The 25,872-nt window shown below is 47.9% G+C and overlaps 1 protein-coding gene and 1 long non-coding RNA gene across 2 annotated transcripts in view; one reads left to right on the plus strand and one right to left on the minus strand.

The window, feature by feature from the left end:
* Window positions 1–25,872, plus strand: part of IGF1R (insulin like growth factor 1 receptor) — a 300,467-nt gene that overhangs the window by 256,044 nt on the left and 18,551 nt on the right. The window contains exons 11-19 of the mRNA XM_082736451.1: window positions 3,759–4,042; window positions 5,335–5,471; window positions 5,972–6,131; window positions 9,875–9,977; window positions 10,526–10,596; window positions 14,624–14,853; window positions 15,113–15,223; window positions 19,160–19,319; window positions 23,242–23,371. Coding sequence (XP_082592577.1) covers window positions 3,759–4,042; window positions 5,335–5,471; window positions 5,972–6,131; window positions 9,875–9,977; window positions 10,526–10,596; window positions 14,624–14,853; window positions 15,113–15,223; window positions 19,160–19,319; window positions 23,242–23,371 — 1,386 coding nt within the window. The remainder of the gene's footprint in view (window positions 1–3,758; window positions 4,043–5,334; window positions 5,472–5,971; window positions 6,132–9,874; window positions 9,978–10,525; window positions 10,597–14,623; window positions 14,854–15,112; window positions 15,224–19,159; window positions 19,320–23,241; window positions 23,372–25,872) is intronic.
* LOC309867548 lies at window positions 6,656–15,011 on the minus strand. Its single transcript, XR_014313237.1, has 2 exons — window positions 14,364–15,011; window positions 6,656–11,703 (listed from the first exon to the last, which is right to left on the minus strand). It is a non-coding gene; the product is annotated as an uncharacterized lncRNA (long non-coding RNA).

The raw sequence follows: 25,872 nt of genomic DNA on the forward strand, positions 1-25,872 counted from the left end.
CTTTTCCTCCTGAGAGATCACAGTGCGGTGTTTACAAACCGGCCCTTGCCTGAGTTGTGAGCAGAGGACCTGGATCCACTTGCACCTACGCGCTCCCAGTCCCCACGGCACCCCTGCCACCAGCCCACCACCCAGCGTCTTCTGTGATCGCTGTTCCTCGTGCCCCGGACCGTGAGAGGCACCAGAAGCCCGTAAATTCAGTTTATTCTTTAATGCCCTGGCCCTTAAAGGTGTACTTGGATTGTAACTACAAATGGCTTTTAAAGTGATTTTTTTTCCCCGTCGAGTGACTTCCCTGATGTTTGTGTAATATTCCAAGATACCCATTTGACTTTGAAAAATCATTAAGAAAGACGACTTAGAGTGGCGGGCATTCTTTTCAGAACAAAGTTTCTCATTGCTTCATGCCTTTATGCCCCTCCTCTCCTCTCTAGGAGTTGAAACCCCCCTTTGTGGGTCCCCCTGACCTGTTCTGCCCAAGACCTCTCCCCCCGCGGCTGCGTTCAGGTGCCATCCCAATTGTCTGCAGGTCATATGTACTTCCAAGAAAAAGAGTGTTGGAGGAGCTCAAAGAGGTTTACAAACTAGGAGTCAGGCTTAGTGACTTCTTCAGCAGCCTAATTACTGAACAATCCATTTGGCCCTTAGCTTTACATTTTGACACATTAGGGCCCTTGCCCTTTGGTGGCATGGCTACTCAATGTGGGCTGCCTCCCCCCACCCCCGTGCCGGCAGAAGCGCAGCTACTGGCACTTCCTGCGGACGCAAAGCAGATGGGCAGGAGTTATCTGTTTATTCCCTAGCGGAAGCTGTGGGCCCCATTGCTGTCTCATTTCACCGGCCCGCTAGAGGTTCAGGTTTTGAGCCCCGGCTTTGGAGATGTTTTGCCAAAGGGCCACGAGCTTTCAGTCTGCAGCCACAAAGCAGTGCCTTTCTTTCCCGTCAGTGTGGAACGCAAGATCGGGCAATGCGAAGGCAGAGCTGTGGTCAACGCAGGTATTAGTAATGCCCGTGTTCGTGTTGCCAAATTCAAAATAAGTTTCCTCTATGCCAACCTCCCCCTGATAGATGCTCGCCTCCGCCCATTTGGCCCTGACACTGTCTGTCCTAAGACAAGTCTGACCTGCTATTTTGTCTTTTCATGGGATGACCATATATACTATATTTGCCCACAGTGAGAGGCTGCGATGTATACACACTTTGAATTGTTTTTTTTTTTAATGCCTCCTACCAAGGATATAAATCTCATGTCCACACAATTTGCAAAAATTTTGATAGAAGGAATGTCTAGTTGGCAGAATGAATCATAAAGGAAGGTTTTCTGTTTTACAACTAAACTATCCAAAGACTACTTTTCTTTCTTTCAATTCATTCTTTTTTTTTTTTTTTAAGAATTTAATTTATCTCAGAGAGAGAAAGATAGTGTCAGAAATTCCAAGAGAGAGAACATGAGTGGGGAGGAGAGGGAGAGGGAGAAGCAGGCTCCCCACCAAGCAGGGAGCCCGATGCAGGGCTCGGTCCCAGGACCCTGAGATCATGACCTGCGCCGAAAGCAGATGCTTAATTGACTGAGCCACCCTGGTGCCCCTCTTTCCGTTGATCCTAAGAACAAGCCAGTCAAGTCAGGTTGGGTATGTTACATGTTGTCCAGCGTGTCCCATGTGGTTTAAAGTGGATTGGAAGCTAGAGTTTGTTAAGTTGCTTTCTGGAGTCCATATCTGGTGGTGAATGTCTTTGACCACGGCCTTTATTTTTTTTTCAATCACATAGTTGAGTTTAAGTAACTGAAATGTTGACAGATGTTGAAGACCGCAGGGTTTTCCAATAGAGTAAGTGGGGTCATGGAGTGGGAGTGGGGAAAGCTGACAGTGATCCTTGCTGTTGGTCACACTATTTGGAAATGTGGCTGTTTACAAAGAATCATGGGTGTGCCATTCTGCTTGCCTTATACCTTGTCTTCCTGATAATGTCCCGTGTGGCCTCCCTCCTCCAGCCCCTAACTTGGTGTCACTAGTAACAGCTGTAATCCCAGGTAAATGGGGAGGGCTTTGGGCAGAGTATTAATTTGCAGTGTATTAAACCCAAGCCAACTTCTCTCTCATAGACACGAGGATGTGTTGTGTTGGTTTTATGGGTGGTGTTGGTTTTGAAGAGAAGGCGGGACACTCGTTCTGGTAGATGTCAGAAAAGGGTTCTCCAGCAATAAATGTAGTTCTTTGTGTCCTTCCCTTTTGGGAAGATTGGTTGGTGTGTAGAGTGTGAGGATGGGAAATGGTCAGCCTCCTCTTCTAATCTTTCCTTCCCTGATATCGTGAAAGCGAATACAGTGAGGCCATCAGTGCACGGCCTGACCCTGCAGTTCTCTATCTGGTGGGATGAGCATATTTGGGTTGACGTTTTAGGTTAGGACCCACTGGTCACTGCACAAAAGCGGTGATAGCATTTTCTGCAGGGAAATCCATGGGCCAGGCAGACTAGGGAGCCAGAAGCCCTTTCCCCCAAGCTCCCTGCTTTTCCCTTCCAAGCTTTTCACTTCAAGGCAGATCAGGACCCACCAGAAACCTGCTGAGTGTCAGCTGAGCCCCAAGTGGCTTCTCAGGTCCCCTGATTCCCCATGGGGCTTCTCCCTCTCCCCTGCGTGAGAACTGAGGAGCATTCCCACTTTCTGATCTTTCTCCTTGCCTTGGGCCCTTGGTTTTCTTTCCCAGATGAGCTTTGTTCTGGGACCCTTCGCTTATGCACGGGAGGAGTGAGGCCCATGGACAGCCCTAGTGTAGAACCGACAGCAGCCTGCTTCCCACTGTTGCTGGAAGTTGGCCTGCGGGTGACTGTTCCTTGTCTGGGTACTTAGTCTCATGTTCTCTTGCTGTTGCTTTCTATAAATGCGAGGGGCTTATTTTTAAGGTTTCTGAGAGGAGCCCAAAGCCCTTGTTTCCACATCCCACAGCAGCAGCCATTGGAGCAGTCACCCTCACCAGCTGCGCGGATCACCTCTTCTGCCCTTTGGGTGCGAACATTCTCTTTTGATTTCTCTTTTGCTGTCCTATTGCTTTTGTAGCTGTTGTTCTGAGCCTTAGTCCAGGCCTTGAGCGGCTCTACCCCTGTCAACAGCAGGGCCTGGGAGAGGCCACAGGAGGTCGCTGCTGAGTGGGAGGCAAGCCAGACTGGAAAGACCTCCAGGAGTGTGAAAAATCCAGACACTGGGGTCTCAGAGGAAGACAGGGTCAGAGGGAGCCCCAAAGGGAAGGGTATGGGGGTCCATGTAAGTGTTTGCTGCTTGGTATCTTTCTTTCCACAAAAGGTGGTCAGCGAAGCCATCCTCTGGGGCCTGTACCACACAGCTCAGCTCTCACCTCACCCCCTAATAAATCTTCGTGTGGCCAGCAGGTTGGTCACGTTCAATGCTCAACCATAAGGCTGGTGGACCGGGGAGCACAGACATTCTGACCAAAGGGCCAAGAGGCTGCAGAGCCAGAAGTGACTGAGGCATTTCTTTGCCTTTAGATACAATCGAATCACCACTCTGGGGGCCAGGGGGCAGTTTGTGTGCCGATTCTGAAGCTTGCAGAGTAGAGAAAGCAAAATAACGAAGAAGGAAATCCCCGTTTTATTTGTTGGTTCTTATCCAAAAGGGCTGAATAGCTCCTTTCATCCAAACTTGGGGTTTTTTCTTTTCTTTCCGTTACTCTCACCCAAGTCATAGAAAGGACAAAAGAGGTAGCAGCACTTCCAAGCCAAGTTTTTTCTCTTCTTTGCAGACCTGAAAGGAAGCGGAGAGACGTCACACAAGTCACCAACACCACCATGTCCAGCCGAGGCAGGAACACCACAGTGGTGGACACCTATAATATCACAGACCCAGAAGAGCTCGAGACAGAATACCCTTTCTTTGAGAGCAGAGTGGATAACAAGGAGAGAACTGTAATCTCCAACCTGCGGCCTTTCACTTTGTACCGCATTGACATCCACAGCTGTAACCACGAGGCTGAGAAGCTGGGCTGCAGTGCCTCCAACTTTGTTTTTGCAAGAACCATGCCTGCAGGTAAGGTGTGATCCAGCAAACCCCTCTCCTGACTCACTCACAGCCCAGTGGAGAAGCTTGGGTTTTATGAACACAGAATCTGTCATCCAGGGCAATGACCCTTAGTGTCCATCTTGCTTATTAGAGAATGTGTGGTTATTTGTAGGCAGCGTGGTAGACCAGCAGCCCAGGTAATGGAGTCCCTTCGTAGTGACATCATTTCCAACTCAGTCTTTGCACAAAGTCCTACAAGAGCAGGCACTGCCGTTCAGGGTCAACTCCCCTGCTCCCACTTCGTTCACATTGTACATTCCCATGGCCATAGTCCCCGTTTGTGCACACATAAATTTGCCCAGTCCCTCCTGAGTCATCAGGTTCCATGGAATCTGTTAGCTGCCTTGACTCAGGGTGACCTTTGCTCCTCAAGGTCAACTACTGGAGTAGCCATTGGTCATGCCTCTTGGGTCTTCACCTTCCCCTTGGAAGTTAAAAAGCTGTCTGTTGTTCACATTGCCAACCGTCCATGTTTAAGGATGGGGGAACGGCCCATTCTCTTTTCTGCCCGGGGTTAGCAGCTAGCAGAGGAGCCCAGAAGTGGAGTCTAGGAGAAGGGCCCTCCAGGATGCCATTCTGGCGCTGACACACGGCACGTCTCAGGGCTACTGCCAACTCCCTGGCCTCAGTTTCCCCACCTTCTGGGAGGGACAGAAGAGCCTTCCCTGGCTGTAACTTGCAGAAACTCCGGGTCACTGCCCGGCTTACTGCTTAAAGCAAGAGCGTGAGCCCCCGGCCTCAGCTAGCCATGGCTGGAGGAAGGGTGGACGGAGGCCCAGCTCCGGGCTGTCCTTCACACCCACATCAAGGTTGAGTTTGCCACACGTAGATGCATGTAGATCCAGACCTGGAAAGCTCTGTGTCACCGCCTGGAGGCTTGTGGCCACTGCCTCCGCTCACAAGGAGCATTTTCGATGCTGCTTGTGCTTGAGGCATCACAGTTTCCCTTCTCGAGGGGTAGAAGCCAAAAGCCAGAAATAAGTTACTCAGGCTGCCGGGGTTTCCAACTGTACTTGACAGAGCAGACTTTTTTTGCAGGGGAGGTTGGGTTGCTAAGGGGGAGCAAGCCTGAGACCCATCAATAGACTGCTTGGCTTCCAAACCCCATGCTACATGTGAGCAGCCGGCTGTTGGGGGGTCTGTGCGGTCCCCGTCCTCAGCCCTGCTCACACGGACTGGGGAGGGTGTGCTCAGGGTAGCCCACCCCAGCGGGGGAGGACCCGAGTCCGACTTTCTCGCTTGTTTCAATTGTCACGCAGAAGGGGCAGATGACATTCCTGGGCCCGTGACCTGGGAGTCGAGGCCTGAAAACTCCATCTTTCTCAAGTGGCCAGAACCTGAGAATCCCAACGGATTGATTCTCATGTATGAAATAAAATACGGATCACAAGTCGAGGTAAGACTGGCTCAGTGGTCCACATCGGGGTCCCCATTCCAACCGATGGCACGCACTGGCCGGGCAGAACAGACCGCCTCCCGGTTAGTGGAGGACTTAACCCCAGAAAATGAGGAACTGAGTCAGTAAGGACTTCAGTCTTTCCATGAGCCCCACAGTCTCTGAGGAAGTACTCAGAGTAGATGAGGAGGGGTGCTGGTTCTCCCCGTAGGAAACGACTTTGTTACAGAAAATGATCTTTCTGCAGAAGCTAGATTGTCCTTAAGAACTTTTCATCTTTGTGGGGCTCTTTTTGATTACCAAAACAGAGATCTGTTTGGTTAGAACTTGGGTGCATTTACAGTTACTGGAAGATGGCCATTCAACACTCTCTTCCTTCCCTGTATTAATGCAAATTGGGATCAGAGTCAGGCATGAGGCGGTGGGGGGGGCGGGCAGCAAGAGGCACCCATTTCTCACAGGCTTGCGGGGAATTGGCACTTGTGTTCTGTTTCCCCCAGGACCAGCGGGAGTGCGTATCAAGACAGGAGTACAGGAAGTATGGGGGCGCCAAGCTTAACCGGCTCAACCCAGGGAACTACACGGCCCGGATCCAGGCCACCTCTCTCTCCGGGAATGGGTCCTGGACAGACCCGGTGTTCTTCTATGTCCCAGCCAAAAGTAAGGCTTGGAGAAGCAGTAACGAGAAAACACGAAAGGGGGTTGGGCTGGGAATGGGAAAGCCTGAGCTGTCGGGGCGCTCTCTGCCTTTCTGATTTTCCACTGGAATGGAGTTGGCCGGATTTCAGAAGGGTCACACTTCTGCCAGCTCCTCCTTTGGGAGCTCGAGCACGGGGAGCTGTTGCTTGGAGTTCCCACCTCATTTGAATGGGTAGGGAGAGGGTCTGAGCCCCTTTTGAGGGTCAGGGGCTCAACAGGAGGCCTTTGTTCTCAACTTGTTTTACGTGGGAAGCATTTTACAAAGCCCTGAATTGACCAGTCCAACTCTTATCTGATTTGGGCTACTGGTTAGGACTCAGACTCAGGGCTTAGAATCCCAAGGGGTGACCAAAACCTGGAGGCCATTGGGTCCAGCCTGTTCCAGGGTAAGAGTCTTTGTGACAGCGTCTCAGACTAAGGCCTTATCTCCTTCACTGACTATCGGAAAAAATACAGATGTACTTTTAAAGCACCTGCACGCATGGAAAGTGCACAGCGTGATTTTATGCTCAAGCTGTTGACAAGATGAAATTTTTAGAAGACCGTACTAGGCAAGGCTTTCAGATTTGAAAACTGAGTTTTGTAACATGTGTCAGTACACCACAGGCCTTGTGCTTGCTGGGCCAAGAAAACACAGTATTTTATTTGGTGACACAAATATTCCTCGTTATTTCCACGTTGAGTTTCCATTTCTTATTAGGAACCCAGTTTTTCAGATGATTTCCTGTTCAGATTATGGGATCCAGTTTGGCCAGACGCTGTTCCTCACTGTCCCACTTGAAAGAGCAGCCCACCGTGCTGACTGTGCTACTTTGGGGTTCAGTGGGTGGTCCTCACGTCTGTGGTCCCTCCCGGGGTCCACATTTGGGCTACCCTGATCTAGCGTCTCAGTTTTTAAAAATTCAGGATTCAACCAATCCAGCTATCCACCTGGTTAGTACCTAAGAGTCAAAGACAGGTGTTTGAAAATCCTAATAGTACAGATATCAAAAGAAGAATGGCCTGCATAGGACTGCAGACCTTGAAGTAGCATTTGATGAGCCTGGCACTGTGCCTGAGTTCTGGTTTTAGGGGTAAACAGACAGCTTCGGCAGATGATTCCATCGGCTCAAAGAGTCTGAATTCTCCATGGGGCCCACTAACCTGCTCTCCCCAGCAAGCCTCTGCCACCCAGTCCAGTGCTAGAACCTTCCCAGTGATGCCTAGAACCCTCTCCAGAGCTGTGGCTGGCTTTCTCTTCTCCTCTTTTCTCTCTCCTCTGCATCGATCCCGTAGGAACAGAGCCTAGGCTTAGCGGCGTAGCATCAGGCCGCAGTCTTTGAAATAGCTGACTTGGCTTCTCTTCGGAGAGGACACATTCCCCTCTGCCATTGCTACCCCGTCTTTAACCCTGGCAGGGCTGGGATGCCACTGGGAACCCAGAGAGCCCCTCTGATGGACTCCTTCCAGCAGAAGTTGGCACGTACTGCAGGAAAATGAAATCTACATGCCTGCTTTACTATTTGTCCCTATGTCGGACAAGACTCTCCTGCTACCGCACAGTCTCTTTTCCTCTTGTTTAATCCTCAGAGGAGACAGAAGCTTTGCAAGCTTTCTGGCAACCACTGTCCTTTTAGGAACCCTTCATGTGCTTGAATGCTATTAAATGACTCTTCAGACTTTCCTTCTTCAGACTAAATAATCTCCAGTCTCTTGGCCTTTTCTTGTTGCCCAGTCACAGAGACCAATTTTCTAGCCATTGTGCTCCTCTCCGGCTGTGTTCCAGTTTCTCCATGTCCCCACTGAAATGTGAAACTCAGAACACGGTACAACCTGACCAGTAGGCTAAGTGATACGAATGTAAGAAGTTGTCCTTGGGAGGAAAAACTAAAACTTGGCTGGTTTCCCAACAGCAGTGATAATTTGAGAGTGTTTTCGGGAATTAGAAAGTGCAGGAGATCCATCCATGTTGAGAACGATCTGATGAAAATGTCCTTGATTTAAAAAATCAAAATAGCATTAATAATCCATAAAGAGTCATAATGGTGATGATTTTTAGTGGCAAAATAATCACTGATGTGTGACTTTTACTAGGTGTCCCTGGGTCCCCAGTGAGTTCCATCATTTCCATATAGACATCTCTACTTGGGTGGTCCCATGAGTGCCTCCCACTCCCATGAGTACCAGAACCCAAGTCATGGTTGCTGCCCTCCGAGTAGCTCTCTGTCCTTTGTTCCCAAGGTCAGTCAGTGGCACCATGATCCATGCCCCATGCAAGCCTGGAACCTTACATCCTTCTCTCTCTCTCTCTCTCTCTCTCTCTCTCTCTCTCTCTCTCTCTCCAGCCACCCATTTGCCATTCAAACCCCAGTCCCATTGATTCTACCTCTTCCGTGTCCCTGAAATCCAGCCCCTTTTGCCACCACCACTGCCTCCTTTCACAGCCTGCAGGGTGCTTGCCATGGGGGGCAGGTCTGAGCTGTGGGGGCAGGAACGGTCCCGGGACCATGGCTTCCCAGCTGCCTGTGTGACCCTGGGGAGGACCGTCCATCTCTGTGAGTCTTCTTCCTTGGTAGCCAAGGAGCACTGGTCTCCTTGTGAGGTCTGGGCTGGGTAATGCAGAACTTAGCCAGATCCTCTCCTGCCCTCTGGCACCCACCGAGATGTGGCCGTGCCTCCTCCATGCCACCAGTCCCCCCACAGACTGTCCTCCAGCACCGCTGTCCCAACATACACAAATGTGCTCGGTTCACTGTGGGGCCCAAGAGCTCACACTGGCTCCCTTTCATCTGCAGAATGAGGTTCGAACTGCTTGGGTTGGACAGGCCCATTGGGAGCCAACCCTGCTTCTCCCCAGTATCATCTCCAACCATTCCTCTGTGCTTGGAAAGCTTCCCTGACTCCCTTCTCTCCTCTGCCTTGCTTTCAATGTCCTTGCAACATGGGCATCCTTGCAAAATGTGGGCAGTCTACCTTTTCGGTGTTGGTGCTCCCTGGGAACACAGTGACTTCCCGTATCCAGCAGAGTCTTCGAGGCTGCGCAGCAGCGTCCCAGGTGCCCACCTGTCACCTGAGTGCTGATGACAGGGATGAGCAGGTGTGGCGGTCAGGCTTGTAACTGTACCTGAATGTCTGGGGAGAATTCAGAACAACTTTGGCCAGGGGTGCCATACGGTTAGGTGTTTTTAAATCATCTCTGGAACTTTCTTAAGACAGATAAAGGTCAACAGAGCTTACTAGGACACCAGCTTCATACCAAACAGATTAAATAATACATTTATGATCTAAATACAAGAGTCAGTATCACTTGGGCTCTAAATAGTTAAGAATCCATTCCTTTTATTTTTACAAATGTGCATGAGTGTGTGTGTGTGTGTGTGTGTGTGTGTCCACTAGTAGTCATTAAATTGCACACAAAGATGACTTTACCTGAGCCCGCCACGTGAACTATTATGTCAGGGTACACTGTACTTTAAAAATGAGTTACTCTCATTGCTCCTCTGTGTGTACTCATTTTATCTTTTTTTTTTTTCTTTTCCCCCGAATAACTCAGAGTGTTTTGCTGTTCTATCTACCTTCAGAATTCCTAGTCTGCGATAGGGCAGTAAAGGAATTTTCAGGGATTTTTTTTTTCTCATTCTTGCTGCTAAAACAAAAGAAAGCAAACAAAAAACGACCGGCCTGTACACCTTGTGATACTTTTGTCATTTCCCTTGTTTCTGCAGTAACGTACGAAAACTTCATCCACCTGATCATCGCTCTGCCCGTCGCTGTCCTGCTGATAGTGGGGGGGCTTGTTATAATGCTGTACGTCTTCCACAGGAAAAGGTGAGTGACTCCGGGGGAAGCTCGGACACCTTAGGTGGCTGCGCGGTCTGGTGAGGGGACCCCGAGGGCAAGGAAACGTCTTAAGGATCTCGAGGGAATATTTTATGGAACGGGTGACCCGATTTTCCCGTCAAAGGTTCCTCGCAGGAAAAAGAGAACATTTTGTAAGGATTCAGCAACAACAGAAAACGTATTTGGGGCCGGTGTGGTCCACCCCTTTGCTCACAGATCCCGCTGCTCACGTATGCAGAGATTTTTCCAAACCCAGTGTCCAGCCTCTTCTGGCCAGCCTTCCCGTTTCTGATGAAGTGAAGAAACCAGTGTCTCCTTAAAAGCTTTAACCCGAGGCCCCTGAAGAAGCCCAAGGACGTGTTAGCAAGATGGCTTTGGGGCCCGATGACAGAGCGTAGGTGAGAGCGGCAGGCAGGACTTACACGCACCCCCTTCCTCTGGATGCCCCTCACGAAACAGGACAGAGAGAACTGGGAGCGCCAAGATGACACGGACGGAGATGGGGTTTTTTAACCTGAATTTTATCCCTTTGACAGGAATAACAGCAGGCTGGGCAATGGAGTGCTGTATGCTTCTGTGAACCCAGAGTACTTCAGCGCCGCCGACGGTAAGCGGCTAAGCCAGGGTCCCTGCCTGGGGACGTCCCAGATCGGGGAGCTTTCGGGAGTGTGGCTAACGTAGGGCAAAGAGGTTCGCATTATTTTGAGGTAACTTCGGCCTCAGAATACATCTTGGTTAACACCATTTTTTTTTTTTTAATCAAAGTTTCTAGCAAGTTCACTGAGTGTGTCCAAAATTCTGGGACCGTGCAGAATGCCCCAAAGAAAAACAAGCTTCAGAGATGACTGGTCAGTGAGGTAGTCCATTTACTTAATTGCCTGAAATTTTATGCTAGAACGACAAAAGCCGTTTTTTAATTGTTGACATCTAGTCGGAGGGTATGCCGCAGCTGACCAAACAGTCCTCTTAAACTGGTTTCAGCTTGAGTTTCATATCGCTGGGACTGTCTTTGATCACTCACAGCCTCCCTGCATTTTTCTGTCTCAGTTTTTGTGTTCACCCCGTTCCTGTCCGGGATCGCAGGATTTCTATCCTCACGGCCCCTTCACAGACCCCCGGGTCATAATTCATGAGGGCCATTTAGTCCAGTGAGTGAGAAGGTTTGACTTGGAAGCTGAGTTGTACCCCATGGGTATTTGTCTTCCTTGTTTGCTGTCTCTTCTCCCTCGGTCTTGAACCCAGACCTTTCAAAGTCAGTCAGCGAAGGGCATTGGTCCAGGAGTCCAGTGACAGTAGCACCATGACCTGGCACTTTGCCGGGGGCTTTTATGAATGCCGCCCCATTTGGTCCCTACATCTGCGTTAGGTGGCTGTTCTTGGGCCCACCAGTGCAGAGGTGAGGCAGGGAGTTTCGGGGCAGAGGCTTGCCCAGGTCACATCGCGAGGCAGTTGAGAAGTCAGGGTGACGCAGCCCCTGGGGTCTTGTCAACAGTGTGATGCAGTCACCGTGGAAAAGGACAGTGAGGTCCTCGGGGCGGGCGGGGAAGCTGACCGGCAAGAGAAGCCGGGTTGGGTTTATCAAGTGAGTAAGTGCGTGAAACCGGGTAGATGGATTTCGAAAAAAATATTTGCCTCTTGGCTTCAGGTGAAGTGAAAGCAGATGTAGATGTGGAGGAGATAGGACACAGATTCATGGTTATGCTGATTGATTGTCCTGAACAAATGGAAAACATAAGAAAAACACTTAGACACTCTAAAGCACTATATAAAGTCTCACTGTGATTTCTTTAATAACTTCTAATTCAGTTCTGCTTACAGTAAAGCCAGTCAAAAGCAGCCTCCCCAGGGGCACCTGGGTGGCTCAGTGGACTAAGCCTCTGCCTTCAGCTCAGGTCATGATCTCAGGATCCTGGGATTGAGTCCTGCATCGGGCTCTCTGCTCAGCAGGGAGACTGCTTCCCCCTCTTTCTCTGCCTGCCTCTCTGCCCACTTATGATCTCTGTCTGTCAAATAAATAAATAAATAAAATCTTAAAAAAAAAAAATGAAAAACAAAAAGCAAGCAGCCTCCTGGAGTAGGAATCAAGTGCTGAATAATTCCTGAATCTATAAAGATCTCACAAAGTTTTATTTTTAATAGGTATATATATATGTATATTTGTGTGTACATATTCATACACACACCTCTGTACTCCTGTATATAATGTATGTATGTATATAATGCATAGAGAACATTCTGGAAGGATACACACCAAACTTAAAATAGTAGTTACTTGTGGGGAAGATCTTTTTCTTCATTAAAAAAAAAACAAAGGACTTTTATGCATTGTTTGTGTGAATGATAGCTTTATAAAAATATATATAAGATAAGGAGTCATCACACCCTTAATGGAATTGATGGGGGAAGCCACTTTCCCTCTCTGTAAAGGTGGACTAAGACTCTTCCAGAGACTTTGCTCTGCTTTGAAATAAATCTCAAGAGACTGGCATTTGTAGCTTTGACTACGAAGCATCTGGGGAGTTTGGAAAGAACATTAATACAACATATCAGACAGTACCGGTGATTGGAATTCAAAATGTGTATCTTCCCACAACTACTTTCATAATAGGTCTTGATTCTTCTTTAAAAATAAACAAAACCTGGGGCGCCTGGGTGGCTCAGTGGGTTAAGCCGCTGCCTTCGGCTCAGGTCATGATCTCAGGGTCCTGGGATCGAGTCCCTCGTCGGGCTCTCTGCTCAGCAGGGGGCCTGCTTCCCTCTCTCTCTCTCTCTCTGCCTGCCTCTCCGTCTACTTGTGATTTCTCTCTGTCAAATAAATAAATAAAATCTTTTTAAAAAATAAAAAAATAAACAAAACCCAAACTCCCTGTCGCCCTGGCCAACAGGTAGGAACACCGTCACCTCATTTGAACTTAATTTCTTTGGCTTTTCACAAGCACCTCATAGCTCCTTTCCTTAAGGGGCAACAAAAGGACATTGCCCTTTGCAAGGGCTTTCAAAACTCCTTTCTCCAGAAGCTAATCTGCATGTCACCGTTCTCCTGAGGACACCGAAAATCCCCCTCGAGGGAAGTGCTGATAACATTGTGCACAGAACCAGCTGTGGGCTGTGGGGCTGGTGGAGCTTAGGACAGAGTGTCTCTACACTTTCGGAAGGATGTTGTGAGAGTCTTCCCTACCTGCTCGTCTGGCAGACTTACTCTCGTAAGCAGGCATCAGCCCCTTCTGGGGGCTATGTGGCACCGAAGCCATACAGAGGGTAGACTTCCACTTATGAAATTCCAAAACACACATGTAGTATGAAATTCACCAAAAGTGTGTATGAGAGAAAATTCTAGATTAACATAGGCTCAGTGGGACCCTCCTCCAAGGTGTCTAATTTAGTTTTTATCCTGCCCTTTCCAGGTGCAGGATGGAGCTTCTGTTTTGATTTCTTTTCTGTCTTACCTCCCTTCTCCCTTTTCCTCTTTCTTTCTCGTTCCTTCCTGCCTGCCTGGAATTACTTATTTAATTCCTTAAACCAGACTGACAGAAAACCTGGGCTGGAGAAGCCCTAGTCAGGCTCAGTCTTAGCATGTCCCACCTCCCAGCCCCTCACCACCTGTCTCCGGTTATGGGAGGTCCCTGAGTTCACGGAGCTCAGGCCAGAGCCCTGGTGAGACCCCACTGCTCATCAGCTGCCCCCGCAACTCACCACTGCCCCCTCAACTCACCACTCACGACTCCCTGGTGCCAGAGCTCAGCCCCTTCTGTACCCCCATAGACAGAGCCCCCAGGGTCTTTGGTGAGGCTGGACATACTTGTCTAGACAAGAACAGTGCTACCAGTAGAAATATAATGCCAGTCCCATGTGTAACCTCAAGTTTTTCCAGTGGCCATTTAAAAGAAAAGTAGAGGCACCTGGGTGACTCAGGAAGCCTCTGCCTTCAGCTCAGGTCATGATCTCAGGGTCCTGGGATTGAGCCCCGCATGGGGTTCTCTGCTCAGCATGGAGCCCACTCCCCCCACCCCCGCCACCTGCCTGCCTCTCTGCCTACTTGTGATCTCTGTCTGTCAAATAAATAAAATCTTTTTAAAAAATTAATTAATTAATTTAAAAATATAAAAGAAATAGGTGAAATAAGTATTAACAATAGGCTTTCTTTAACCCAATGTATGCAAAGTATTGTCAATTTTAATATGTAATCAGCCCCAAAACTATTGAAATATTTACATGATTTTTTGTGCTAAGTCTTTGTGGGCTTTTTTGGTTTTTCCAAGTTTTACTTATTTAAGTCATCTCTCCACCCAACGCGGGGCTCACATTCACAACCCCGAGATCAGGAGTCACACGCTCCCCCAGCTGAGCCTGCGGGGCACCCCCAAGTCTTTGTACCTGTTGTGAATCCCGCAGTTGGCACATCTCAAATTGGACTCCTCTGTGGTTCTTCTGGACTCCTTGAAGACTTGAAATACCTGTATTTGACCATATAGCTGCCTCACAGAGATTTCAGGACGAGCCGTGTGGTGGTTCCCTGATGTCCTCTGTGGGCTTTAGGGAGTGGCATCTCGCATTCTTCGGTTTTCCCCCAAAAGCACCTTCTGCTCCAGGGCCCCTCACCTGACCTGGCTCGATTCTGGTTTCTTCTTCTCTAGTGTACGTGCCTGACGAGTGGGAGGTCGCTCGAGAGAAGATCACCATGAGCCGCGAGTTGGGGCAGGGCTCCTTCGGGATGGTGTACGAGGGAGTCGCCAAAGGTGTGGTTAAAGATGAGCCCGAGACCAGGGTGGCCATTAAAACAGTGAACGAGGCCGCCAGCATGCGCGAAAGGATTGAATTTCTCAATGAGGCTTCAGTGATGAAGGAGTTCAACTGCCACCACGTGGTAAGAGACAGCCCTGAGGAGCCAGAACCTGACACAGGGAAAACCTCCCCAAGAGTCCCCTGCCCCTGGGGGTTTGGTGTCTCCTCCCCAACCACCTTCCAGAGTCCCCCATCACCTCCCGGTGGCCTTTAGACGTCTGTGCATGGGAGGCGGACCCCGGGGCCTGCCCATCTGGGCTCTGCAGTGCCGGCGGCGTGGGTGGGGACCGTGGTGGGCCACCCTCACCCTCTGAGCCCTTCCCTTCTGTCCTCCCTCCCAGGTGCGGTTGCTGGGCGTGGTGTCCCAGGGCCAGCCGACGCTGGTCATCATGGAACTGATGACTCGGGGCGATCTCAAAAGCTATCTCCGGTCTCTGAGGCCAGAAATAGAGGTCAGTTTTGGTTTTAACCGACTTCCACGTTACCCGTCCTCTCTCGAATGCCTTCCCCCAGGAGCCACGGCGTCTTTAGATCTACTGACTGTCAGCATCAAATGTTTTCTTGCTGCACGCTTGGTCCTTCGTGAGAACGATTTCCCTGACTAGAGGGAGACTGTGAGCTTTCTCAGGAGACACTTGACCTTCCTCAGATACCGCCTTACCTAACCCCTCTGTGTATCTGCTGCTGCATTCCCTCCACCGCTCGTTACCCCTGCACTGCCAGCGCCCCCTGATTCCCACCCCGCAGACCCGTGTCAGAGCTGCTGCCTCCCTGAAGCCTTTCCTACCTCCCCCCCCCCCCCCCCGCCGACCTTGGCCAGGAGGAACCATCTCCTCCCCTGACCTCTCTGCTCACTGGTCCTCTGAGCAGATCTCCCTTCCACCCTGGCGTTGGCTGTCCACCCCGGGCCCAGCCGCGCCCGGTTCAGGGTCAGTGGTGGTGGCAAGCAGTGTATGAGTCAACGCTTGTCAGAGTTCTGTGTCAGGTGGATGCGATTCTCCTGCCGGGATGGTTTCCCACTCAGCTCCGTGCCCAAGCGGTCGGCTCATTTACGGGCCCCTCCCCACCCACCTGCCCCCCCCCCCCGCCCCCGACACCAGCCCGGTCTGCGCCTTCCAGGCTAGGAAGCCCTGTTTCTCACACTGTACCTGCAGGTCAGGCTGGATCCTGATCTAGAGTGATAATCGTCTCAGCGGGACCGTCTCTTCATCTAGGCGAAAAGTTCCATTTGCATTACGAGCTTCACAGTCTACACTGGCAGAAATCCTAGGCAATTTCTCATTAGTCACCTCTTCTGTGGCAGGAACCCACAGGCCATCTTTTTAGCATGTGGAAGCATGACCTGTAAAGGGAGGAATTCTGAGAATAGCCCCGTAGATAAACACTTACAAATAATACCAACAACATCCGCCTTTCATTGGGCTGCCTCCATGGGTTTAAAATCCTAACCCTTACCCTGACTTTGCTTGGCGTTGAGTAGGCTTTGCACCTGCTTGCCTCTGCCAGGGTCCTTCCCTTTCTCTACCCCTTTTGAATGCCTACATCCTTTCTCTGCTTGAGTTTAATCTTCTGTTTTCTTTTAATCTGCAGCTTCATTATCCCCCACATCGTAGTAGTTCCTTAATTTGAACTCTGAACACCTGTTCACGTGTGGCTTCCTTTATCCACAGCAGATGATGCTTGTGGTTCCGGGAGAGTCACGAGGCCGAGTGTGGCCCAGGCCCCTGCGGGCTGAGAGATGGACAGCACACCCCATTCTCCCCTGCTCTGCTGGCATGGGTCCCCAGCTCTCCGAATCTTAATACCTTTTCCCGGCTCAATTTGCTCATTCACAAGCTAGTATGCATGAGAACCACTTCCTGGGACGGGCGGCTAGAGAGGCATGGCACCAGAGTTCTTACCAGATTCATTTCGAGGCACCTCTGAAAAGTGCAGAAGCCTCACTCCCTGCCTCCCCGGCTTCAGGCCCAGAATCAACATTTGGAACACGTTGTCTCAGTCCTGGCTCGGCTGCTTAGCTGTCTGCCGTCCTCAGGCAGCCGCTCCGGGCCCCTGCACCACGGCATCCGCACGTGTAAAATAAGAGGGTTGGACAAGATGATTACCCGAGTCCTTTTCAGATCTAGAATTCACTTTAAGATTTGTCAGATTTAAACTTGTTCTTCCTAACTCATGTCAAGTATAAAAATACGTCTGCTTGTCCTGCAGATTCATTATATTCTCCTTGGCATCTTCTCCCCAAGTGAAGATTTGCTCATTTACTTGGCTAAATGTGGGTGTTTGTGTATACATGTCTTCAGTAGCTCTAAGCAAATGAAAGATTTCCGCTCTCTAAAATGTCTGAACGAACAGCACTGAGGCACCGTGAGCCGACAAAGTGTCAGCCCTCTCTTCTGATACTTATAACCAGGTTCCTTTCATTGAGTCTGTTTTTCGTATTAATTATGAATGACCACGTCTAGTAAACACACATACTTAATACTCCTCAGCTGAAGGATCGTGAGCATAAACTTCACATTTTCTAGCATACCATGCATTTCTGGAGGCCCGAAAAGGTTAAAAAGGCCCTGGTGGGTCCAGGGGGAGAAACAGCTTGTCTAAACAACGTTCCTGTGTAAAAGAAAGTGGTGGCTCGGGGTTACCCTTGGGGACATCATGTCACTTCCCTGGGAAACTCACTGATAAGTATTTTAAATCACCAGAGACCGTGTTGATAGTCTCTTCAGGAGGTAAAGGTACACCAAGTGTAGGGAACTCACTGGAAAGTACTTGGAGGGTTGTTACCCTGCTTCTAGAAGGCAGCTTTCAACAGAAACTAGCACGTCCCTGGACAAAGCCAACTGCCGCCAAGCCAACTACTGCCCAGGGTCCAGGCACTGTCAGGCACTTTCCATGCATGGTCCCAGCTTGTCTTCCCAGCAGTGACCCCACCCAGGCATGCTGTGCCCACACTCCACAGGGTTTGAGCAGGGGAGGTGGCGTGTGGGACCTGTCGGAGAAATGTGGCTTTGCAGTGTTGTAACAGATTCTCTGTAGTCAGGGAAACCGAGGTAAAATCTACTGTACCAGCATGAGCAAGAGGTGGTTAGCATCTAAACTGCCGCAAGCTGATTGGCTTTGTATTTTGTTTTTGAGGATGGAGAGATTTGGCCACATGTCTTTTTTTTTTTTTTAATATTTTATTTATTTATTTATTTGACAGACAGAGATCACAAGTAGGCAGAGAGGCAGGCAGAGAGAGAGGAGGAAGCAGGCTCCCTGCTGAGCAGAGAGCCTGATGTGGGGCTCGATCCCAGGACCCTGGGATCATGACCTGAGCCAAAGGCAGAGGCTTTAACCCTCTGAGCCACCCAGGTGCCCTGGCCACATGTCTTATATAAACCTTTTTTTCCAAATGGATTTATTATGATTATTATTTGCTCTTTAATTCTAAAGCCAGTATTCTCCTCCTCTGCAAAAAGGAAATTCTTATCCATGTTACTTGTCACTGTTTTGTATTCATCCGCCTCTGAAATAAGCTTCACCTGGACTTAAATTAATTGGCAAGTGCCCGTTTTCCTTGGTGCCCACGGAAAACGATAATCCAAGGAATGCCATATTGTAAGGTGAAAACATTAATCTTGTTATTTTTGTACTTTAGAAGAACGTTGAAGAGAAAGAGAAAGATCAAGTAATTTTATAACAGTGCCCATGTGGGAAAAAAGGCATATGGTGTCCATTTGGGTAACACACCTGCTTATTTCCACATAGCCTTTGTAATATCTTCTCCATCCTTTTACCTGGACTTTCATTATAGAAATAAAGGAACATAGGAACTGATAAAAATTGAGTAACCGAGGGGTGCCTGAGTGGCTCAGTCGTTAAGTGTCTGCCTTCGGCTCAGGTCAAGATCCCAGGGTCCTGGGATTGAGCCCCACATCAGGCTCCCTGCTAAGTGGGAAGCCTGCTTCTCCCTTCTCCCTCTCCCCATGCTTGTGTTCTCTTTCTCGCTGTGTCTCTCTCTGTCACATAAATAAATAAAATCTTTAAAAAAAATTTTTTTTAATTGAATAACCAAGAATTCGTAATATCAGAAATTGTTAGTTTCACTTTAAATAACTTTTGTGCTACCCAAAATAGAAAATGCTGGTCCCCAGTTGTGCTAATTGGTGTTTCTCGCTGTAGCTTTGTGTGATGTGGTCAGTGAGCAAGCGCATGACTTTACCACAAAGCAGATACTCTGGTCTCCATAATAATATGTTCCTTCTGAGCAAGTCCTGTTTCTTAGCAGAATGACCTGTGACGCTCAGGTTGAACCAAGATGGATTTGCGCACCCTGAAAGAATGTAGGGTGGGAAGAGTGCCTAAATTCTCATTTGAATTTTTTTTTTTTTCCTAATCTCCAACAGAATAATCCAGTCCTAGCACCTCCAAGCCTAAGCAAGATGATCCAGATGGCTGGGGAGATTGCAGACGGCATGGCATACCTCAACGCCAACAAGTTTGTCCACAGAGACCTGGCCGCCCGGAACTGCATGGTGGCCGAAGATTTCACAGTCAAAATCGGAGGTGTGTTCTTAGCTCTCCAGAGCCGAGCAAGAACTAAACTTACTCATGTTGTAGGAACTGAGCTGGTATTAGCCCATGTGCAAAGAGGTTTTCCAATGCATCGCATGAGTACAGAGTCTTGCTCTTGGGAATAACGTGGTTGTCTCCAGTTGATAGTCGATCAAAAATCTGGCCGGGTTGGCTCAAATCCCTACTGCACATGTGGACACAGCGGAACAAGTAGTGGGCAAGGGTGGACTGAGGCCGTGGTCCCTGAGGTAGCCTCTCCTGGCACTTGAGGCATTTCTTGGCAGAACAGTTCTAAGCATTAGTTACACAAATAATTGAGGCGACATCCTCAGGTGATTTTTGACTTGGGAATAAAAGTTGCCATCCAAATTATCAGTATTTCCCCTAATATTTATTCTAAGCCTGAAAGGAGCTTTGTCTTCCAGTAGTCCATGGAGTTTTCTAAGAGGTGAGATCGCCTGATGGTGAGGGCCCTACATAGAATAGGAGCAGTGACAGGGCAGTGGCAATCCCTCAGGTCAGGGAATATCACTGCTAATTGGGGTTCGTGCACAGGTTGATCAACTTCTAAACTCGTGACCTGTCTGTTGTAATACTTCGCTAACCAACCTGCTGGTTAGACCTCTTGTTGCCACCATCCACTCAAATACCAAAAAAAAAAAAAAAAAGCGGGGGGAGGGGGTTGGATTGCATTTCAGGTGTAAGTTAGAAATTTATTTCAACCTTTAGGTGTAGGCTTTGCCTTGATCTCTTAATCCTGATCTAAAAACAAAACAAAACAAAAACCACATACAACCTCAGAACTGCCCAGGAATATACCTGCTCTTACCAGGACCCTTATCTTCCTACTATGAGATGATGATGGTTCAGAAAAACATCAAATATTTATCCTGAGAAACTGCAGGGGACACTTTATATCCAAAATCTATTTAAAATTAACCTCTTTGATTTTTCTGACTGTCCCAGCACATAAAGACAGACACAGAGAGTGAGGGGACAGAGGAATATGTCTCAGATGAAAGCACAGGGCAAAATCACAACAACAGAGCTAAACAAATCAGAGATAAGCAATATGCCTGATAGAGAATGCAAAGTAATGGTCATAACGATACTCACTGGACTTGAGAAAAGAGTGGAGGACCTCATTTGAGACCTTCAACAAAGCAATAGAAAATATACCAAAGCACCAATCAGAGATGAAGAACTCAGTAACTGAAATTAAAAATACACTAGAGGGAATAAGTAGTAGAGGAGACAGAAGAACAGATCCATGAGCTAGAAGGGAGAGTCATGAAACGCAACCAAAGGGAACGGGAACAAAAGATAGGGTAAAGGAAGTTAGAGGATAGGTTAAAGGAAGTCACCGACACTATCAAACATAATGGCATTCACATTTTAGGGTGCCAGAAAGAGAAGAGAAAGAAAATTTATAAAATAAAGAAATAATAGCTGAAAAAGTCCCCAATCTGCAGAAGGAAACAGACCCAAGAAGCAGAGAGAGCCCCTGGTAAAATCAACCCAAGGAGGTCCACGCCAAGATACATAATAATTAAAATGGCTAAAAGTAGTGATAAAGAGAATTTTAAAAGCAGCAAGAAAAAAGAAAACAGTTATATACAAGGGAAACCCCATAAAACTATAAGCTGATTTTTCGGCAGAAACTTTGCAGGCCCAAAGGGAATGGCATGATGCATTCAAAGTATGGAAAAGATAATAAAGTGAAATAAAACTCACCTCTTTGTCTAGCTCTTGAACTGTCTATTCTGGAAATGCAGTCTTAGCAATAATTTTTTTCTTTAGCAATGATTCTGAATGAACTGTTTGGGACCTTCAATTGTGAACAGTGAGTATCGCCTCTAGAATAGTTACCAAATGAGATTTGCCATCTGTAGGAGACAGAGGTGATGAGTGGAACGGTATCATAGAATAAACATCCCTTGGTCCTCAGAATTACTCATTCAGGAGCCACTGGTCCCTGGATTTGGACCTTTGAAGCTTCCGCACATCTGGTGCACCTTGAAGCCTGAGAGGCTGTCATGCTCCCGGGTTTCCAAGGAAGAGCCTCTCTGGCTGCTGTCTGGGCTTTCTTTGTGCTTCCTGCTCACTTGCCCTTGCTTTTGCATTGCCCTCCCTTCTCCATGAGGACTCAGATTGTTCCCACAGAGATGCCATCCAGCGCCCGTTCCCCAGCACCAGAGAATGTAGAAGGCCTGAGCTTAAATCCTGGTTCTGCCAATAACAGATAAGACTTGGGGCAAGTGCCTGAAGTTCTATGAGCCTCAGTCTCTGTCCCTCTGAGATGGGCATGCTGATACAGCAGATGAGATGGTGGGAAGAAGTGGGTTCAGGTGGCTATAAGCACATGCCTAGGCCTCTGTAGATGTTATGTCCTCCAGCCATTGGCATTGTGCTTCCCACCCTCTTCCTGTTACATGCAGGAGCTCAGTTCACACTCCTTTCTTCCTGGCTTCACATCACGGTGGGAGAGCTAGTATTGTGCCTCTTGCCTTCAGAAGTCCATATTTGCCGTTTAACGAGGTGGCACATTTATAGTGACATTTTCCTGGTACTTGTGGTTTTTCTCACTAAAATTTGAAATTTCTCTTTTGTGTTAAAAAATAACTTGTGTTCTTTTTCTGGAATTTCCTTTTTTTTTTTTTTTTCCATTTCTGTGCAAATAAAGGCAAGTCCTCTCATTTGCATGTCACTGGATTAATTCCAAGATAAGACTTCAGCATTCATTTTTATTCTTCACTAGGGTTCAAAACCCCTATTTTTCCTATGCCCAGTGTCTCTTGGATTACAAACATGACAAGTAATTTCACCAGAGGCAGTTTGATGGCCCTCAGCTCAGCACAAGTAAATTGTGTTGGTTAACGTCCAAGGAACTTTATTCCCCGTGTTGTTTGCTTTGTAGCCTGACGGCTTTGTGGCATAGTTAGAGACATGAATGAACATTTTAGAAAGGAGAGCAGCCCTTTCTCCTGGGAAGGAGAACGGAAGAGTCCCTGTAAGAAAAGGTTGTACAATTGAGTGGAAAATCAAAATCTGACAAAGAAGCAATAATTTAGGATTATAAAGCAAGCCTGCCTTCAAGCGTAATTACGTGACATCTTCTGGAGACTGGAAAATGGAAGAAGTTTCCAAAAATGAGTGGGAGTATTATGTTGAAAAACATTATTGAGTAATAGCTCCAGGGGCCTAGTAAATAGCCTCTCCCCGGCATCTTAGGGTACTTTTTTCCCCCGTGGATTTGTAATTTCAATATTTTCCCCCATATTAAGCAGCAAAACTACCTTATTTCCTCTGGCAGTAGGCAGTGCTACCAAGGCAATAAGAGTCAACACGCCCTTGTTTATTTCACCAGGTTTTAAAACCACATAAAAGTGACCTTTGGGTCTACACAGTATGTATTTTCTTAATAAATTATATGGCTCGATAATTTGTAAATGCTTCTCATTTTTAAGTAAATAAAGAAATTAACTTTATTCATTTGGAGTTAACTTTTTAAAAATGATTATTTGAAAGAGAGAAGGAGAGAGAGCAGGAGGAGAGGCAAAAGGAGAGAGAGAGAGAGGGAATCTCAAGCAGACTCCCGGCTGAGTGTGGAGCCCAATTTGGGGCTCAATCTCATGACCCTGAGATCACAACCTGAGCTGAAATCAAAAGTCAGTCGCTTAACCTACTCAGCCACCACAGCACTTCTGGAATTAACTTTTTTGGAGACTCAAATTAGAAACCTATTTGAAAGCCAAGATTTCTTGGTATTTCCTTGTCATGTGATTAATCAATTATCCCTTGCTGAGTCTGCCTTATACAATTGTGAACACTGAGGTCCAGCCTCCTTAAAGTGCACTCCCCCTTGGATGTGGGCATGGGACCCTCACCTGCAGCCCTTCTCTCCACCTTACAGATTTTGGTATGACGAGAGACATCTACGAGACAGACTATTACCGGAAAGGAGGAAAGGGGCTGCTGCCTGTGCGCTGGATGTCCCCCGAGTCTCTCAAGGATGGAGTCTTCACCACTCACTCTGACGTCTGGTATGAGAGACTTTTCTGTAACACAAGCCCGGCACCCTCCAGCCTCCACAGATCCCATTGGCTCAGTCTCAAGGGCTTTATTTTTCTCCTGTTTTCTGTTCACTCTTACCCCATTTCCAGCTTCAGCCCAAAAGTGTTATGTGGGCCACACTCCTGCATTGTATAAGGTTCCTGTTGTGGGCAACCTCGCTAAGGGCATTTGTGGGATCTGAAAAATATATAGGACCAACCTTTCTTCCCATCCGTAGCTGCTCGCTAAGCGGCCAGGAGCCCTAGTGACAGAACACCAGCAGTCAGAGAACTTCACCTTCTCCCCGGCCTGCCTGCTCTCATTTTATCTTTCCCAACAGATACTTTGCATGTGCATGGTTGCCTTACCTGATTCAAACTTGAGGTTGCAGACATTTCTTTATTTAGATGAAAAGCGTATGAGTCCGGCTATGTTTTCTTGTTGGTCCTGTCTGCTTCTGTCCTTTTTCCGTGGGCCCCATCATCGTTGACCCAGGGATGGTATGGAAAGCAGAATGTCTCCCTTAAAGATCAATGTGTCTCAGGGTAGAAAGCTTACCAGCTGCAGAGTGCAGAGAACTCTTAGTTGTACTATTGTGGTTCATCAGCAGCCTTGTAGAGAGGAGGTCAGGTTCTAAAATACAACTGGGGTCCTTGGCAGGCTGAGGTCCTGAATATCTGCCTTCTAGCATGTCAGCTCATTTCTTGGCTATCCCCTCCGGAGATCCCAATGCTGATGTGTTATAGAAATGGTAGTTGTTCACTCCACTTGTCTGGACGAGCACACACAGGAGCTATTTAAATAGTGACCGACATCATTTTTTTTTTTTTTTTAACCTCATGTACCTTTCACAGTTCAAGGGCCTTGGATCTTCCTTTGAAGACAGGTGCAAATTGGAAATAGCATTTGAATATGACCCGGCAAAGCACAGTTGCTTCTCGAGTTCACATATGAGATCTGTTTTGCAATCAGCCTGTCCGGGTAGTTATCCCTTTGCTGTCAAATCAAAGTGCACACCGTCATTTTTAGATGTAGAGATGATGGGGCGGGGACAGGCCTGGGTCTGTTCACTCATCTCATTATTCTAGCCCCTGCGCTTCCAAAAGCTCCAAGGTCAGCTTACAGTATGATAAAATAGAGAAAACTGTGAGAGCCAGGGAAAACAAGGGGCAGAATAGGACGATAAAACTGGAGTTATTAATATCTCCAGGCAAATTTTGCCCAAACTCAGGTTAGCAACAACTGGGACAAACAGCAACAGAAGGACACATAGAGAGCGTTTGATGCCCGTGTTCTCACACTTGATAGCATTGATCATGAACCAATCATATATTTAAATAAACAAGAGTGGGTATTTGGTATTCGTTCCATTCAATGTCCAGGCATTAGATTTATTATTATTTTTTTTTTAACACAGCCTTCAAGGGTAACACAGGTAGGTAGGGTAGGCCAGCCAAGATGTTGGTGAAGAGCGCCTAGGATTTAAAGCTTGTCAAAGGAACGGAAATCTTTTTTTTAAGGTTTTTATTCTTATTTATTTTATTTTATTTTTAAGATTTTATTTATTCATTTATTTATTTATTTATTTGGCAGAGAGAGAGAGAGTGAGAGAGGGAACACAAGCAGGGGGAGTGGGTGAGGGAGAAGCAGGCTTCCCACCGAGCAGAGAGCCCGACACAAGGCTCAACCTCAGGACCCTGGGATCATGACCTTGAGCTGAAGGCAGACACTTCACAACTGAGCTGCCCAGGTGCCCCTATTCTTTTTTTTTTAAGTTTTTGTTTATTTATTTGACAAAGAGAGAAAGAGCACAAGCAGGGGGAGTAGCAGAAGGAGAGGGAGAAGCAGACTCCCCACGGAGCAGGGAGCCCGACGTGGGACTGGATCTCAGGACCCTGGGATTGTGACCTGACCCAGAAGCAGATTCTTAGCTGACTGAGCCACCCACGCGCCCCAGTCATTTTAGAATATAGTCAATAGCATAGTCATTCCTAAACAGTCGAAAATCTAGAAAGAGAGACAAAGAATTTTATTTGACTTTATAAAGGAGACCCCAGAATCCCAGGCCTAGGGGGTATCTGTGTGGTCACATCCAGCCCCTAGGTCCCATCCATGATGTCCGACAGCTAGTAGTTGAGCAGATTCTGCTCACATCTCCAGGGATGGAAACAGACCACTTACTTCTTAAGACGTCCCTGCTCTTTGCTGGTCTTGCTCATGTTAGGCTCAGATCTGTCTCTTGGTGGTACCTGTTGGCCCTTCTCTGAGGCAGAGCTGCACACCGTGCTGTGTTTCTGATAAGACGGGCCTCAGAGTCACAGGAAGGGGGCTCTTTTCTGCAGTTTGGACATTTCCACATTTTTCTGTGCCCCTTTGAGATTTTATTCCCAGGCCCTTGGACCCGGTGTTGGCTCCTCTCTAGCCCTGTGCCCCTGCCAGCATTTCCTTCGGGTCAGGAGACACAAGTGTGTTCCCTTCCTTGGTATGCGGA

The sequence above is a fragment of the Mustela nivalis genome, assembly GCF_964662115.1.
Source record: "Mustela nivalis genome assembly, chromosome: 6".
NCBI lineage: Eukaryota > Metazoa > Chordata > Mammalia > Carnivora > Mustelidae > Mustela > Mustela nivalis.